At 42.5% G+C, this 16,929-nt stretch overlaps 1 protein-coding gene across 1 annotated transcript in view; it reads left to right on the plus strand.

Moving 5' to 3' along the window:
- Positions 1-15,625, plus strand: part of KCNU1 (potassium calcium-activated channel subfamily U member 1) — a 170,300-nt gene extending 154,675 nt beyond the window's left edge. The window contains 4 exon segments of the mRNA XM_037831539.1: positions 2,812-2,951; positions 11,202-11,396; positions 12,650-12,774; positions 15,238-15,625. Coding sequence (XP_037687467.1) covers positions 2,812-2,951; positions 11,202-11,396; positions 12,650-12,774; positions 15,238-15,625 — 848 coding nt within the window.
- Positions 15,626-16,929: the final 1,304 nt, after the last annotated feature.

The following is a 16,929-nucleotide window of genomic DNA, read 5'->3' on the forward strand; positions in this document are numbered from 1 at the left end:
AGCCCAGAGAGCGTTAAGTGCTTGGCCTGGATGTGACACTGGGCTTGTCCCTGATAGGTGGCATCGCCCAGCAGAGTCTGTTACACTGGGTATCAGGAAACAAGAATAACATGTGCCTTCTCCACTCCTCCAACTGCCAGAACAGGGAGACAGAAACCAACAACCAGCTCAGTCTGATCCAGAGGGAATCTCTCATGGGGGCAGGGGGGGCATGGATTTAAAGACTAGAAAGGGTCTCCCTGCACCAAGTTCTCTCTCCTATCAGGAGATTTTAGGACAGGCACCTTCCTTTCCTGTGGTGATATCAGGGATGGGGCTAGAGTGAGGAAATTTAATGAGAATTCCCGGGGTCCTTAAATTTTTTGTCCCACTCATCTCCCTTGCCTCATCTTTGTCCCAGTCCTGAGTGACCCTCTTCTAAAATGGAAATAACCTCCTGGAGAAATAACACAATAAGCTGTCATCTCTCACCAGTGCCCGATGGAAAATGAGCTTGTCTGAAGCTTTCCTAGATAGGAGGAGCCCCAGGTGCACAAAGCAGGGCAGGGGGTCTGTGTGCATCTTAGGGGTGTATTGATTCTCTGGGATTTAGTTACTGAAATAGTAATTGGTGAGAAAAGGGAGAAAAGACCAAAGAAGAGGGAGACAGTGCCCTTTACACAGATTGAGCCAACTCAACGATGACCTCTAAAGTGGATCCTGGGAGAATACGTTGACCTGACTGCACAGTATAGCAGCATGCTCAGGAGCAGTTTTGATTTAGAGTGTCTAAGCTGAGTGGGACTTATATACTAACGTAAATAAACAGATCTTTTCACCCTAGAAATAAAGCAAGAGCTTAGAGAGGAACCACTAGGTGACAAGGTGGTAACCCCTCGTGATCTGGGAGTGACAGTGCTGAGCATGGTAGACAGTCTTGTCATGCTGGGTCCTGGAGCAGAGGCTCTTTGAATGCAGCCTGGAAGACCTCAGATTCCTTGATCCAGATCAGTACATGACAGCTTATTTGTAACCACCTTGAAGCTGTTGGCTGGATCTTTATTTTTATTGTATTTGTATCTTTCTCCCCTTCTTAACCATCTCCAACTCTGAGGCCTATCTACACTAAGCAAGTTGATTGGAATAAGACCGTACAATGGAGAGTTTGGGAGGTGATCAGACAGCTTCTCTCTGGCCCAGAAGTGCATCTGATCTCTCTCCGGGGACTTAAAGGCTTTGCTGACTAACGAACTTCCAGCACCAGGCAGCCTCTGTCAAATTAGCCTAACAAGTCACCTGCTCGCTCACTCAATTTCTTGCTCTTTGGCTGGCTAGAAAGGGTCATGTTGAAAGGGGAGCTGCAGGCTGACAGCCAGCACTTTGGTACAGAATGTGCAGTGGCCTGTGGGAAAATGACTAGGAGAAACAAAGGTGCTGGTTGGGGATGACACAGCAAGATTTGGACAAAGGCTCATGGGATGTGTGTGTCTGTGGAGGGGTGCAGTGCAAGGAGAGGGACATAGTAGGTGTGCATAGGAGTGTGGGTTGACATTAGTCATACCTTGCCCATCTTTTATAAAGATACTGCTCTTCTTGGGAGAACATGGCTTGCTAATACCACCAGTATGTCACTTCCCCCAAAACTTACCTAATTAGGGAGTAATCCAATCTTAGCAAGCAATGTTCTGGACTGTATGCCTTGTAGATTTGTTCTGATCTGTAACGTGACTGTCATGGATTCTGAAGGAGCTGAGATTTTACCCTCCTTGCAAACTAATAAGTTAGCCTGCTCCAGTTTGATGGGTGCTGGCAGAAAACACAAGATCCACACTGGGTCATAGACAAATAAGCAGAAGTTTATTTATTACTCACAGCAGTAACAGTAGACAGAAAATCATCACTTTTATGCTGGTTGACTGAGCCACAGTTTCGACAGGGTGATACCTGCACCCACAGTGGGTTGTTTTATGGGAGAGGAACTGGTTTAGGGAGCCAGAATATTTTATAATAGGAAGTAAGTATGTTTGCCCTTTGCTATGGTGGAAGATGTCCTCTCTATCTTTGAAGACATGGTCTTGGAGTAAAAGCAGTCAGTCAGCGTTTCTTCTCCCACTCCCCACAATGACCAGTTTTATTCACTTAAGAGGCTGCCAACAGAGATCTGAGTTGCAGGCTGGGGCCAGTGCTGATGGCTAATTTGGCCACTGCTGTCCTGTCCTCAATTAGACCTGTTCTATAAGCCCTTGCCTCTCAGTGTGGTCTATGCAATCAGAAGCATCGGCGTCACTTGGTAGCCTGTTGGAAATGTAGAATCTCAGACTTCACCCCAGACCTTGGGAAACCGAATCTGGAACAAGATCTCCAGGTGATTTCATACACACATTAAATTTTGAGCAGTACTCTTCTAACTCATTCTGGACCCAGGTAAATACCAAGTCGTCTATGGTCTAGTATTAAGAAAAAAAGACTGTACCTGGGGTGACCATATGTCCCTATTTATGCTTCTTATCTCAGTGCAATTATTGACAGTGCCCTCTTTTCCTTCCAAAAGTGTTCTGGTTTGGAAGATAAATTACAGAAGGGTGATAATCAGAATAGTTCTCTGCAGAAACCTAGCTTGAGGCATAGGATGTCCCCTGATGATGAAAGGTAACCAAGACAGACACATCTTTAGGGGAGGAAGATACTTGGAAAGGAAATAGATGTACTAAATAGAGGAAGAGCCCACAGAGGCCCAAAGTTGGCACCAAACCCTTTGCTACCTTGTATGGCAGTTTCCTTTTTCTTAAGCTTGTCTGCCTGCCTCCCCTTTTTGCCTCTTTTGCCTTGCAGAAAATCCTTCCAACGTCCACTTTATTGAACAGCTTGGTGGAATGGAAGGGGGCCTCTCAGGAACAAATCTGCATCTCAGCACTTCCTTTTCCACAGGTGCTGTCTTTTCTGGCACCTTCTTGGATTCCCTCCTGGCCACGGTAAGTGCAACCGAGCTGAGGAGCCCCAAAGGCCAAGCTTCCCTTGCTGAGGCGAGAGTGGAGGGGAAGGTGGTGTGGCATCTCACAGTTCTAAGTTCTCTTTGATTTTCCACATATATTACTTCATCTTTTTTCACCACTACTTGGAAAGGGCAGCAAAATCTTCACATTTTCAAGATCAAAAATTTGAGGTGCTTAGAGCTGAAACAGTTGGTCCCTGCAGGAAGGAGTGAGTCAACGACAAAGTGCCAAGCTTTTAACTTCGAGTCGATGTCAACAGCCAGGCCATCTTGGTGTCAGAGCTTAGGGGATACTTCTTTCTCTACTCTATAAAATCTCTGCAATGGCTCAGTCAGAAATCAGCCACAAAGGGACACAATTGATTCAAGAAGATATTAATCTGACCAAAGGTAGGGGTTTCAAGAAGAAAAAATGGCCTTTGGTGGTGTGAGTTTCATTCAGGGCTTAGTCAAACTCCCTCCATATCCTCCTCCCTTGGGATGCACTTTTGACAACATGGTTCTTTAGCTCTTAGCACCTCCTCAGCCACTAAGCGATACCCTACAAGCACCCCGAATGAATTTCCTGAACAAATACTCATTGAGACCCACTCTGTTGGGCACTGTTCTAGGTGATGGGGCCACAGCAGTGATGAAAGAGACAAAAATGTCCACCCATGTGTTTATTCCAGGGGAGGAGGCTGTGCTGGTTTGGATGTATTATGTCACCCAGAATGCCATTATCTTTGATGCAGTCTTGTGTTGGCAGGAAACCAATTGGTGTTGATTGGGTTGGAGACTTTTGATTGGATGTTATGGAGATGTGATAACTCAACTGTTGGTGAGATCTTTCATTGGATGACTTCCATGGAGGTGTGGTCCCACTCATTCAGCATGGGCCTTGTTTAGTTTACTGGAGCACTATATAAGCTCAGACAGAAGGAGCAAGCTTGCTACAGTCAAGAGGGACACTGAAGAATACACAGGAGCTGAGAGAGGAACTGCCATTTACAGAGACATTTTGGAGACGGCCTTTGAAGGCAGATTTTTGCTCCAGAGAAGCTAAGAGAGGACAAACACCCCAAGAGCAATTGAGAGTGACATTTTGGAGAGAAGCTGCAGCCTAGAGAAGAACATCCTGGGAGAAAGTCATTTTGAAACCAGAACTCTGGAGCAGTCGCCAGCCACGTATCTTCCCATCCAGAGGTTTTCTGGATGCCATTGGCCATCCTCCAGTGAAGGTACCCAATGGTTGATGACTTGCCTTGGACACTTTATGGCCTTGAGACTGCAACTTTGTAACCAAAAAAACCCCCTTTATAAAAGCCTATCCATTTCCAGTATTTTGCATAATGGCAGCATTAGCAAATCGGAACAGAGACCAACACAGACATTACAAATAAGGAACATAGAAGGTATGTCACAGAAGGACCAAGGAAATGCAGAGATAGGAAATGCTGGGTTTGGGAAAGGGGTAGATGGAGAAAGGCAGCTCTGAGGTGGAATCTGAGAGGAGAGAGTCCACATGCAGATCTCTGGGGAAGAAGCATTCCAGGTGGAGGGAAGATGGGCAGAGGCAGTGAGGTGGGACCATACCTGCTGCATTCAAGGAACTGGAATTCAGCTAAAATTTTCTCAAAATCTGTGCATAGCCATTTGTGAATGACTGAAACTCTCCTCCGAAGAAAATCCATGCAAGCTGCTACTCTGCAGCCTCCTACATGAGCAGATGCTTAAATGCACAGGCTCTGAGCAGAGTGTGATAAATTCTTGCTTTCTGGAATTCCACATAGACGAGGCATCATTCCTGAATGCTGGGGTGCCTCAAAGGCATGGTTTGCACTTCTAGGTGAGTGTGGCAGGGGCACATGCACCCCCTGGTGACAATGCCATTGGATCCTGTGGGGATCATGTTGTCCTGGGCTCTCCTTCCCTAAATCATGGGCAGGATCTCGCAAACCCCATTGCATTCTCTTGGGCACGACACTACTTTGGTGATAGTTTAACATTCAATGAGTAAGAAGACTCTTAATTTCCTAAGGGGTGAAGCAGCCTTCAGCCTTGACTAAGCCAGGTAGACAGGCACTGGAAGGAGTGGTCAGTTTATTCTTCTGGGAAAGTGTTTCTGTCATCAGAAAGTGTTGTATCACTGTCTGACTCCAATTTGTCAATTAACTAGCCTTTAATGAATAACTGAAAAGCCAGGCAGAAGGTAACTTTACAGGACTTAACATGTCTGCAGGATACATTTAGATGGGCCTGTGGTTCTCTTCAGAGATTCTTAGATGGCAGGCAGCTTCGTGCATTAGATCAAGCCAGGGCCTTAACTTAAACTTCAGTGGCCCACACAGGTAGGAACAAAGTCAGGGAAATTCTATTTAGATTAGATCAAAAGAACAGGATGGGCAGCGAAGGGCTAAATGAGCACCCAATCTATGCCAGCATGGGAAACATGAATTTGGCAAAAAGGAGTCCTGCACTGGGCATTGGCGCCCGGGCCCCGAGATAATTGTCATCGCTCACTAAATGAGTGTGACCTTGGGCAGCCTTTGAATGGGGTCACTTTCTCCCAGGATACCTTCAGATATGCATTGATGGGCTTCACTCAGTGGAAGAAGACCTGGTCATGCTGGAAAATGAACTGAGCTATGTAAAGTCTTAGGAGTCTATTCTGAGGCCCGTGGTAAAGTTTGTGGAAGAAAGAGAAGGTCACATACTGCAGCCTGATATATGGTAGCCCATGAGGCCACAGCCACAATAGACCCCCAGCTTACCCTTCAGGAATCCTTGGTCAACTGAATAGGATGGAAGGCATCCTTTATGTTACGGTGGCCGACTTGGTCTTGAATCTCTAAATCCCTCTACCAGGTGGCCTTGGCCCAGCTCTTAAATTCTAAATGGCAGATAGCATGGAAACATGAGCACATTTCAACAGTATGTAGAGCTTCATCCCCAAATCTTTTCTCTGGCCATGATAAGCTGAACTAGACTATTGAAAATAATCTGTGAATGCTTTCCACACATTTACCTGGTACCTCTGGTTCTACTTGGCCTTCTAAGATTAGGGTGACTTCCCATTTACCAGCCACATAGAAAGGAATAAGTGACTTTTTACTCCAGGGTCAGACTTAAGCCTCCAATTCCATTGCCTCTTCTCTTCTGGATACCACTTGGTGTTGGCTGGCTTCCTGATCATACCTCCTGATCATGAAATGCAAGCAACAGCCTCAGAGAGGAAGACAGCATTGATCGTATTTCACTAGAAATACTTTGGGCCACTCTGGGGGCTCTAGAATATGTTCTTGAGCACACCATTTTATTCTCCATACTTATTGGACCATCTCTTTGCTGAAGGGTGTGAGAGGAAGGAAAAGGTTTTGATTTTCCACTAAAGTCTGGATACAGTTATGGGGTGCATGGTTATCGTTCACCATGTCAGTGATGGGAACAATAATAACAGCATCTCTCAAGCTCATACATTGTGCCAAGGACCCTTTGCATCACCTTCATTGCCTTGTTTAATTCTATGTTCAACCCAGTTAGGGGAATGCTATTAGCCTCATTGCACAGATGAATAAACTGAGGCTGAGAGGGTGTGTTAGTTTCCCCAGGCACCAAACTGGGTGGCTTAAAATAGCAGACTGTATTCTCTCACCGTTCTGGAGGCTAGAAGTCTGAAATCGAAGTGTCAGCAGGGTCACGCTCCCTCTGAAGTCTCTAGAGAAGCGTTCTCCTTTGCCTCTTTCTGGCCTCTGGTGATCGCCAGCAATCCTTGGCGTTCCTTGACGTGTTGCTGCATTGCTGGTGTCTCTGCCTCCATCATCACAGGGCAATCTTCCCCCTGTGTTTCCTCTCCTCTAGTTATAAGTCATTGGATTTGGGGACCACCCTAACCCAGTACATGCTCTTAACTTGATCGCATCCGTAAAGACCCTGTTTCCAAATGAGGTTGTATTCGCAGGTCTTGGGTGGACATGAATTCTGGGGGTTACCATTCAATGCATTATGAGGGGTAAATAATACCCCTAAGTTAACACCATTTATAAATGGCGAGTTCATTTTCTGACCCAAATTTATATCATTCCAGAGTCAGGTGCACAATGACAATCAACTGCCCCTCCAGGAATCTATCTGTCATCATTGGGGTATTATGCCCTGTTTTTCAAGTTCTGCTTAGAGGACCCTTCTTTCAGAAGGCTGAAGGATTGCTGGGGTTTGGTCAGGGTGAGGGAAAAAGGACCTGCCCTGCCCCCCCACTCCAGCCCATCAACCCACCATCACCACCATGTAGACCTCCCCCTTCATCAGAGCAGCTCTGCTTTCCTAGTGCCATGTACGAGCTGTTGGGTAAGACTTGATTTGAAGAGAGATTTGTATTGCTAAGAAGTATTTGAAGACCATCTCCTAGAAGTTAGAGTACATGACCAACAGAAAAGCATAAAATAAAATACACAGAATCCCTTTCTCTATTCTGAAACAGAGTTACCATTTCCAGCCAGGATCCCATGCAGAGGCAGCAGTCAGCACTCACCCCATCTGCACACCCTGTTTGCCCCATTATTTCCCTGCCCAGGGAACATCTTCAAGGTTTGGCTCTTCCAACCTGCAGCCCAACTTAATGCACCAGGAGATCTGCTTCCTGTTGTCCATTAGTTTAATGTTTGCCTGGCATGGTCAGAGGTTTTAATTGGAATCAAAATGTTTGTTTCCCTGACACTCATGCTATATAGAAGGACAGATGCCTTCAGAACAGACTTCCTCAGGGAAAGGGGCTACTGCCTCAGCAGTTTCAACTGAAACAGAACAAGTCCATTCTTGGAGAACTATATTTTCATCCTAATATTTGAGAACCCCCCTTCTTCTCATGTACACACTCAGAGGCCTTAAGAGAGCTTCTGAGCTTTTGCATCAAAGGACCCTTCCCAAAGGCAGCCACCTGCTGTGAGCTCTAAGATGTTGTTTAAATTTTCTTGCAAATTTTGTGTTCCACCCTGTGATATGGGGTCCCCCTCCCCAAACCTCCTGATACGGTTGACACTATGCTTCAACTACCCCCTGGCATGCTATTATTCCAGCTGGAGATGCATGACCCGAAGTTATAATTCAGATTCATGCCCAATCCTTCCTCTCTAAGTTTAATGCTGTAAAAAATTAAAATATGGACAGGGACATGGACCCTAAGTAGGACCCCCATAAGGCTTTAAAATTATGGCATTTCAGAACCAGACTTGATCTCAGCGATCCTGAGACCCATCCCTTCATTCTCCTTACTTATAAGGAAATTGAGGCCCATAGGAGTTATGCGGCATTCTCAAGGACGTGAAGCTGGTTAGTTGCAGTTTTCCTTCCATTTAGCTTCATTCTGAATTAAAAGTATTTCTCAAAGAATATTGGTTTTAAGGCCTTTTCTGAATCTCATAACAAAAAGCAGCAAGTGTCTAGGATGTTAGTATCTACACTGTTAGGTAATGTGCCAGCTTAGGAGAGAGACTCCAATTCATTGCAGCCACAAGTTAAAACACTCTGGGCTGTGAAATTTTGTATCATTAAAAATCTGAATTCCAGTAAACATAATTATATTAGAATCATCATCCAAGTTCAGAAGTCCTGATATATTTCAAGTACTATTTAGCTTGCAGATGCTCTTGAAAAAGAGAAAAAAGGAAAAGAAGGAAAAAAGGAAGGAAGGAAGGAAGGAAGGAAGGAAGGAAGGAAGGAAGGAAGGAAGGAAAGAAGGAGGTAGGGAGGCAGACTAGCTGTCCAACAAGGCCAACACCATGGAACCTAGACTAATAAGAATAGATGAACTCACAGAGCAAGGGTGACATGCAGATCCCATTATATCCCAAATTAGAATTGCAATCCTTTTGATGTCAAAACTGAAGCAATGATATATTCAAGAGCTAAGTCTCTTACTTAAATATGTAAAGCACATGATTCCCTAGAGCCATTGACATCAGGATAACCCTGGAATTTACACCTTTTCTTTAATCAGTGAAGACTTATTCTAGCAGCATTGTGTTTGCTCCCTCTCTGCTATGGCCACATGTTCTTAAACGAATTGTGGCTCAACCTAGGTTTACATCCTCCATTCCCTCCTGGGTTTCAAGGGAGAAGTTTCATAAATACCCTTCTGGGTGGTGGTAAGATAGGATGAAGAAGAAATAAAGGAGGGAAGCATCACCAATGAGATGCTTTCAGTCTGGAAATTAGAGCAGAAAAGGCACTTAAAGTCATTTTTTAGACTGAAAATTATTGTAAAAATTCTTTTTGCTTCATTTTCTCTGACTTCATAGAGATCATATTATTTCTTAGGTTAACTTTTCCTAATGGCCTCTACAATTTACTGACAATACTTGTTTACTTGTTTAAAATCAACTATCTGTTGCAGTCAATATTCTTACAAATTTTGAACACCTGCTCTGTTCAAAGCACTATTAAGGACATGACTATTAAATGGATAAAGTCCATTCTTTGAAGTAGCACCTAATGTAAGGAAGTGTGGCTCAGATTGTGATCTGAGGACCATGTTATCAGATTCACCGGGGTAGCTTTTAAATTCCCATTCCCAGTCCTATCCACAAATTCTGATTTGGTAGGGCTGGTTCCCAGAAGGTCACTCATTAAAATCACTCCAGGTGGTCCAGTTTCATGACAACAGATGCTAAACGGATGGGAATTTTATGATGTGTGTTGTATATCTCATTGAATCCTGCAAACAATGCTAGAAGGTGGAGATTATTATGTCAGCTTGAAAGATTATAAAACCATTGCCGAAAAAGAATACAGGAATTGCTCAAAGGCACTCAGGTAGGAAGCAACTGTCCAAGATTCAAATTTAGGTGTATTTCATGCAAAAAAACAAACTATAAAATACAGAAGAATGAAGTGGAGTAAAAGTTGGAGGCCATGGGATTACAAAGAAAGGAAAACTTCATTCTGATGAAGAGGAGGCAAGGGAAGAGTTCATGTAATATGCAAGGTTAGGTGTGAAGGAATGAAAGTGTAGGTTGAGCATCTTTGGGCAGCCCAGTGTGTGCTGGAGTGACTAGATCATAGAGAAGATGAGCCCAGAAAAGAGGGTGTGTCAGACTCTGAGGGTCATGGTAAGGAGGCCGGACTCGGCTTGACAACAGGGGTACAGCACTAACGGTACAAGAACATGGATGGCATGATCTGATTGGTGTTCCAGAGAGTCACTCTGGGAGCACTGTGGAAAAGGGTTTGGAAATGAGAAGAAAATCAAGGCAGAGAGACGAGTAAAGAGGTCGTTCTAATAATCCAGGATTCAGAAGATGAGCCTCTGAATTGGGAGTGGAGAAAGTGAAGGATAAAATTTCTAGAATAATAACAATTGAAATCTTTCCTAATAGTTATTATAAGGGAATTGTTGATTTTATGTAGATAATTATAAACATATACATTCTCATTTCTACTGGAGTAAAAGTCTATAAATTAGACTGAACATAGGATGGAAATGTTAAAATATTACATATTAAATAGATTTAAGAAAACCTAATGAGGAATAAAATATTGCAATTGTATTTACACATATGCTGATGTCTAGTCTGAATGGGGACTTGGAGTTTAAAAATTGCTAAGACTGTCCAGGCTCAAGCTCATTTCAAAACAAGAAGTTGGCCCACGTGTCCACCTCTGATTTCACTTTGACACCAAAGATTCTAAAATTCCATTCATTTATTTATCTAGCACCTTCTGTTTGTGAAGTGTGTGATGGAAGATTCAAATATTAATCTGATCTAAGTTAATATTTTCCTCAAGCAGGTCACAACTAAACAGAATGTATGAGTAGATTCATACCAAGAATACTCAAGTGCATGTGATAATATCAATAGCCCCCCAGGGGAAAATCCAGAGACGCCTTATTAAACACATTATTTAAAACAGATTTTGATAATTATTAAGACATCTGTGATCTGACATGCTCCTCTGATCATTTTTGGAAGGTAGGTATCCTTGGTCACTATCATTACATATTTTCTTTTTCATTTTCTTGTCCTACAGTCTAATCTCAGAAGAAGCAGAAATTGGGTCAGAGTTGTTTTCTTTGCAGTTTACCTAACTTAGCACTGTATGCAAACCACCAGCTCTTTGCTGATTATGGTAATAACCATGAGAAACACTGCGCCATCAGACGACAGGGACGCTCCCTGGTTTTCAAGGTCTACACACCTCCAGAGTTTACCTTCTGCTCTTCTAACTTTTCACGTGGCTTGTCATTGCTTTCCAGGCCTTTTACAACTACCGTGTCCTGGAATTACTACAGATGCTGGTGACAGGAGAGATAAGTTCTCACTTGGAACAGCATTTGGATAAGAATAAGAGCTGTGGGGTGGCCAACAACTACTCAGCAATCTTTCATGGAAGATCGCGGTGTAAGCTGGGGCTTCTGTCCTTAACCCAAACAATTTTATCAGACATTCAAGTGAGTTTCCTATTTCCTTACCTCTCTTGAGTTTTTGCAAATGATCTACCCTATTTGGGTTCCTAGATGGCCAATAGCACAGAAATAATAATAACAGTAATAATAAAACAACACAATTAATAATAACGTACTTTCCTCTAGTACTTTGTAATTTGCATTGCGTTTTTCCATGAGATGTATTTATTTTTTTTAACAACAATCCCAGGAAGTAGATAAAGCAGCTGCTGTTATCCCTATCCTACAGATAATAAGATCCAAGTCTGCAGGAAGCCTCAGAGAGGCCCAAAGAATTTGCACCTTGACAAGAGGGTATTAATAATAATTGTAGTAGCTAATATTACTGAGTACTTTCCCTGCACCTATTCTGCTTCCTTTCTTTCTTTTTTTTTTTTTTTTTTTACTTAATCTGTGACTTGCATGGTAGACACCATTACTAGTTCCTTTTAATAGATCAACAAGCAGAGGCTCAGAGAAGCAAGTATTTACACATGTTGCCCAAAGGGGCAAGTCCTATGTTCTGTGCACTTGGAGTCTAGGTACAAACAACGTTCAGTCTGGTCCAGTTGTTGCATTTCTGTGGCCCTCGATTCCTCAGCTAGGTTGACTTGTGAGTGATGAGGAGCCCAGGAAACTGCTGCTGGTGACTTCCTATTGGTACTGGAGGTGATAGTGGACTTGCCTATGAAGACCAATACATCTCATCTCTCCTTCCTCTCTCCACTTATGTCTGTCCTCACTTTGCTCTCTACCCTAATGAATCACAGAACTGAACAGACTTGCTGGTTCCTGTGAACCTGTTGTCTATCAGCAATGACCCTGTTGGCTATGGCCTGAGAGCAAGGCCAAGAGGACCCCTCAGGACTGTGATCTGTTTTCGAGTTGAGTGTGAAGATGACTCTCTGGAGATCACTTAATATCCCAACTCATTAAGCATCTTAACTGAATTTTCCAACCTGTTGTTAACGGTGACCCAAACAACAGTGGCAATAAGAGAAAGAATCTGCCCTGCCACACCCACCTGAAGCTCTTGAAAGGACCATAATGATTGTAAAAATCACTGGGATTAGAGTCTCAAAACTAATCATAAACCTAATTACCAGGCTACTTGGTTCTGTCACCGTGAAGATATTACAAAACAGCTTTCAGAACTTCCAAATGTCTACTAGAAGGAAAAGCAAATGACACTGCAGTAGTGCTTGATATTGCTTGATGTGGGTGTCCAGCTGCTATATATTTCTCTCTTCTCTCCCCAGCCAAGAGACAACTTTGGGCAAGTGTTCTGTGGCTCATTAGATAATTTCGGAATCCTGTGCGTTGGTTTATACCGCATGATCGATAAGGAGGAACGCAACCCAGAACACAAAAGGGAAGTATGCTAGTTTGGAAAGTGCTATGCACCCATCCAAATATAAGAACAAAAGCTTCTTTATTCACTGTGTAAGATAAGTCCAAGCACCGGATCCACAGTTGTAAGGAGGAGTGCAGGGGAAATGGATAAAGGTATAGAAATAAAGAAGAATGGAAATTAAATAACATGAGACATGTTATTAGGGTCCAATTAATATTGGCCATTCAAGAAGATTGCAGGTTCTGTCTCCAAAGAAAAATGAAATGTAGACCCAGATTTTTAGATCAGGATTCTTTTGTAGCTTTCCTCTCACTCAGTTCTATGCAACTCTCAAAAGCTGATAGCCACTGTCCTCATTAGAGATATTTACTTGTTTTTTGCAGAACTTTTTGGGTAAGTATTCATTGAGTGAGTCTTTTCCAGCCACTTTGTTTTGCATATATAAATCAGGGGAGTGGTACATTCAGATTTCAACCTACAGAAAGATCATTTTGACAGCAGAGAGGAAGACAGAGGAAACGTGTGGTGAGCAGGAAGAGAAGATAGAGGGTGTAATCTACAGACAACCACAGTAACCAAGGCCCAAACTCAGATTTTCAGTGGGAAGGGACAGGATTCAGGAAAGGAAGTAGAATTTAAAATAACTGAGTGGAAATAGATAGATGGAGTAGGTGTCAGGAAAAGGGGTAAGGAAGCCAAACTACTGAAAGTAAAGTGGACTTCAAGAGAAGAAAAGATGTTTTTTCCACTCATGGGAGAAAAGGAGGAAAAGAACGAGTGCAAAGGCAGATTCATCTATAGGTGAGGACTGTGGTTAGGAAACTTTTATTTAGCAATTGGATTTCTCAGCAAAGTACAGACATAGCCATTGCTGAGAGAGAAGATGAAAGAACTATTATAGGGAGTTGAGAACGAGATAAAAGTTTAGATTAACTGCTGAGAGGAACAGAAAACTCACTTGTAGAAGTGATAGTCAACTACTAAGCAAAAGGACAAAGGGCTGTAAGTCTTGATGAAGTTAAAAAGTTGGTGTCTTCAGAGTAAGGGAACGAGGGAGAAAGAATGATGGGAAGTCGGGGTTAGAAAGTGGTTTGTTGAAGTTTGAGATTTTAGAGGTGGGACTGTGTGGGGAAATGAGAACATGCTGAACACAGCCAGGGAAGCAGTTTAGAGATAAAGATCACTGGGGGTGGAAGTCAAGGAACTACCTCTGGCTGCTGGAGACACAAGCCACAGGAACAGTGCAGGTGCCTGAGCTGACGGTGCCACTAGTGTTTCTCTGTAATAAAGGCCCAAATCACCATGGAGGTCTAAATCTCCATCATATGACACCCAGGAAGCTGGAAGCAGCGTGGTGAGGTTGTAGAGCATTAGCCACAAGAGGGTGGGCGAGGAATGGGGTTCTGGAGACAGCACTGGGAAGCGAGACTAACTCCACCCTGTCCCCTCCCTCCCAGAAGACTAGCTCTGTGTGACAGGGGGGTTTGGGAGAAAATGCACCCTCAAGGAAAGGTAACGAGCCAAAGGAGATCTCTGCTTGAAAGGGTGCATGTGGCATTAGTAGTATATCTTGTTTAAAAAGGAATAGGGGTTGCAGAGGACTCAGTAGGAAGATAACAAACATGAGAAGATGATTCCAAGGAGGAGGGTCAGTGTTGCATGGAAATGGGTATTTCGGAGCAGCAGTGAAGAGAGGTAAGAGGAAAGTAATGAAAAGTTATCCTGCCTCAGAGTTCTGACATGAACACTGGAGTATGAATTAATTTAACCCACATGTGTAGAGGATTTGTTATGAACCTGATATTATAGTACGTCACCCTGTTTCCTTCCAAAACCTTTCCATGCAGGTCCAGGCTCTTGGTCTGGTTTAAAACTCATTGACATTTATTATTTGCTTAACAGTCAGATAGAACTTTGGTTAAAAAAAAAAAAAAGTTTCTCTTTTTTGTCCAGGCCATCTTCTGTATGAAAACAGGTGGCCAAAGTCTTGGTTTATGCCCAAGCCAGGACAGAGTGGCTTTTAATCTTATGGTTTTAGCAAAGCTTGACTAAGTGTCATTTTGACAATTAAATTTGTTAGTGTGATGATGATTAAAAGCAAATAAACCCAGAAACCCAGAGTCAAGAAAAACCATTAATGTTCAATTAGTCCAAACCACAGCCCGACCCCTCTCCTATTAAAAAAAATGAGACTGAGACCCAGAGAAGGGAGAGAATTTGCTTAAGCTGAGAGGTGGTTGGTATTAGAAGCAAGGGTGAAAGCTGATCTCCTAATTCTGGCCCTAGGACTTTTTCTCTTGTACCATGCCATTCGGTGAGCTCCATCGCTAGTAAATAGAGAGATATTTCCTACTAATCAGAAACCATCAAGGCAAAACAAAACAAAAGCATTTCTTCCTTGACCAGAAAAATGACTTGTCATTTAGGCTATTGCCTGTAACCACACTGTCCCTACTGTGCAGTCTCAGAACTCATCTTTGGCTTCCCTTACAGGTTTGTGATTACCCGGCCACCCAAAGATTTCAAACTGCTGCCCTCAGATCTTGTGTTTTGTGCCATTCCTTACAGCACTTCTTTTTACAAAAAAGATGCCACATCTCAAAATCTGTATGAGTTTATAAACCTAGAGTCTGTGACACAACAAAAATCTCCAGACTTAAATTCTCCCACAATGGACCCAGGTACCAAGAATACAACCTCACCGTCACATTCAGGAATGCCGCCTTTAGAGTTGAGTACTAGCAGCTTTTCTTTATCGAAGCAAACAGCGTTGAATCAGAGTAGTAAGCTATCATTCCAGATATATCCAGATGACAGCAGGAGGGAAAATACGAAGGAAGCCACACGGGAGAATACCTCTGCATCTTCAAAGCCAAAATAGCCCTGTCGATGTTCTCCACAAGCTCCTCACTTGCTATTTACAAGGCATCTCTGGAGATGGTGAATTTGAACAAGGAAAATAAAAATGGAAGCATGCCATTTTTGTGCCCACTCCTTACTGCTTAATCAGCAAGCCCTCACTGTTTGGGAAGAGATGAAAGTCCAATCAAATTCCACAGGATCTGGCAATATAAATAAAGAAATATGTGATAAATGCCTCTACAAGGAAAGTTGATTGGTCTGTTTCCATTGAGTAGAGAACATATTACTCTGAGCTGTGTCAAAGAAGTTCTTCAGCAATGGCTGGGTAGCCCAGATCAGGGATTATAAGTAATCAAGATAAAAATGAGAGGGACTTAGAGACAGGAGATAAAAAGTGAAAAGCCCCCAAACTTGCATTCTTGGTCCTGAAGCAGGCAAATAGTAAACTAGGATATATTGCCCTCTTTTTTCCCTCATGCTTGGCCTTTTTTTCTTTCTTTGTGTAGGAAGTGAAAATGCCAGATGGAAAGATGCTGGTTTGAACTGGAAAATGTGTGTGTGTGTAATTAGGACACTGGGGTATGCCTGGCACATCATAGGTATTTAATATGAATGAGTATTAGAGTATTCTGAGACATGGTGCCTGGGTGAAGATAGGTTGAAATCTATGATTGATATATAGTCTTCCAAATTCCCTAATTCAAGAATAGAGACATCACATAAGAATATAAAACATTTTCCTATACTCCAAGTTCCAAAATAAACCAATCTACTGATATACAACTTCATCTTCAATTAAGTGACTTTACCTAGGGTTTGCTCTGTTAACATAATCATCAAAAGCTCAGCACTTCCAGGGAATATTTACTGCCAAATGGTCATCTCATTGTGATGAGCTCGTTAAGAAAAGGTCTTCTTGTGCTGTAGATATAACCTAGGTAGAAAGGAAGAGGAAAGAAAATAATAAGTCATGTTTCTCATAAATTGTTTCACATGATTTTATAATATCCTTGACATTTTTAACACCATTTTTACTGATTTGGTATTATTATCCCCATTTTACAAAGGAAGAAACTACCATAGAGTTACCAGATAAAAAGAGGGCACACAGTTAAATTTGAATTTTGACAAATAAATTTTTGTTTAAGTATGTCTCAAATAATGCACATAGTTAGTAAGTGATAGTCAACATTTAAACCTGTCTTGTTTGACTCCAGCACTCATAGACATTATATTTCCAAATACCCAAATGAATGAAATGAAACAAAACTAAAAGAAAAGCAAAAACACCCACAGGAAATTACACCTTGCATTAGTTAAGTT

This window comes from Choloepus didactylus, chromosome 3 (assembly GCF_015220235.1).
Source record: "Choloepus didactylus isolate mChoDid1 chromosome 3, mChoDid1.pri, whole genome shotgun sequence".
In the NCBI taxonomy this organism is placed as follows: domain Eukaryota; kingdom Metazoa; phylum Chordata; class Mammalia; order Pilosa; family Megalonychidae; genus Choloepus; species Choloepus didactylus.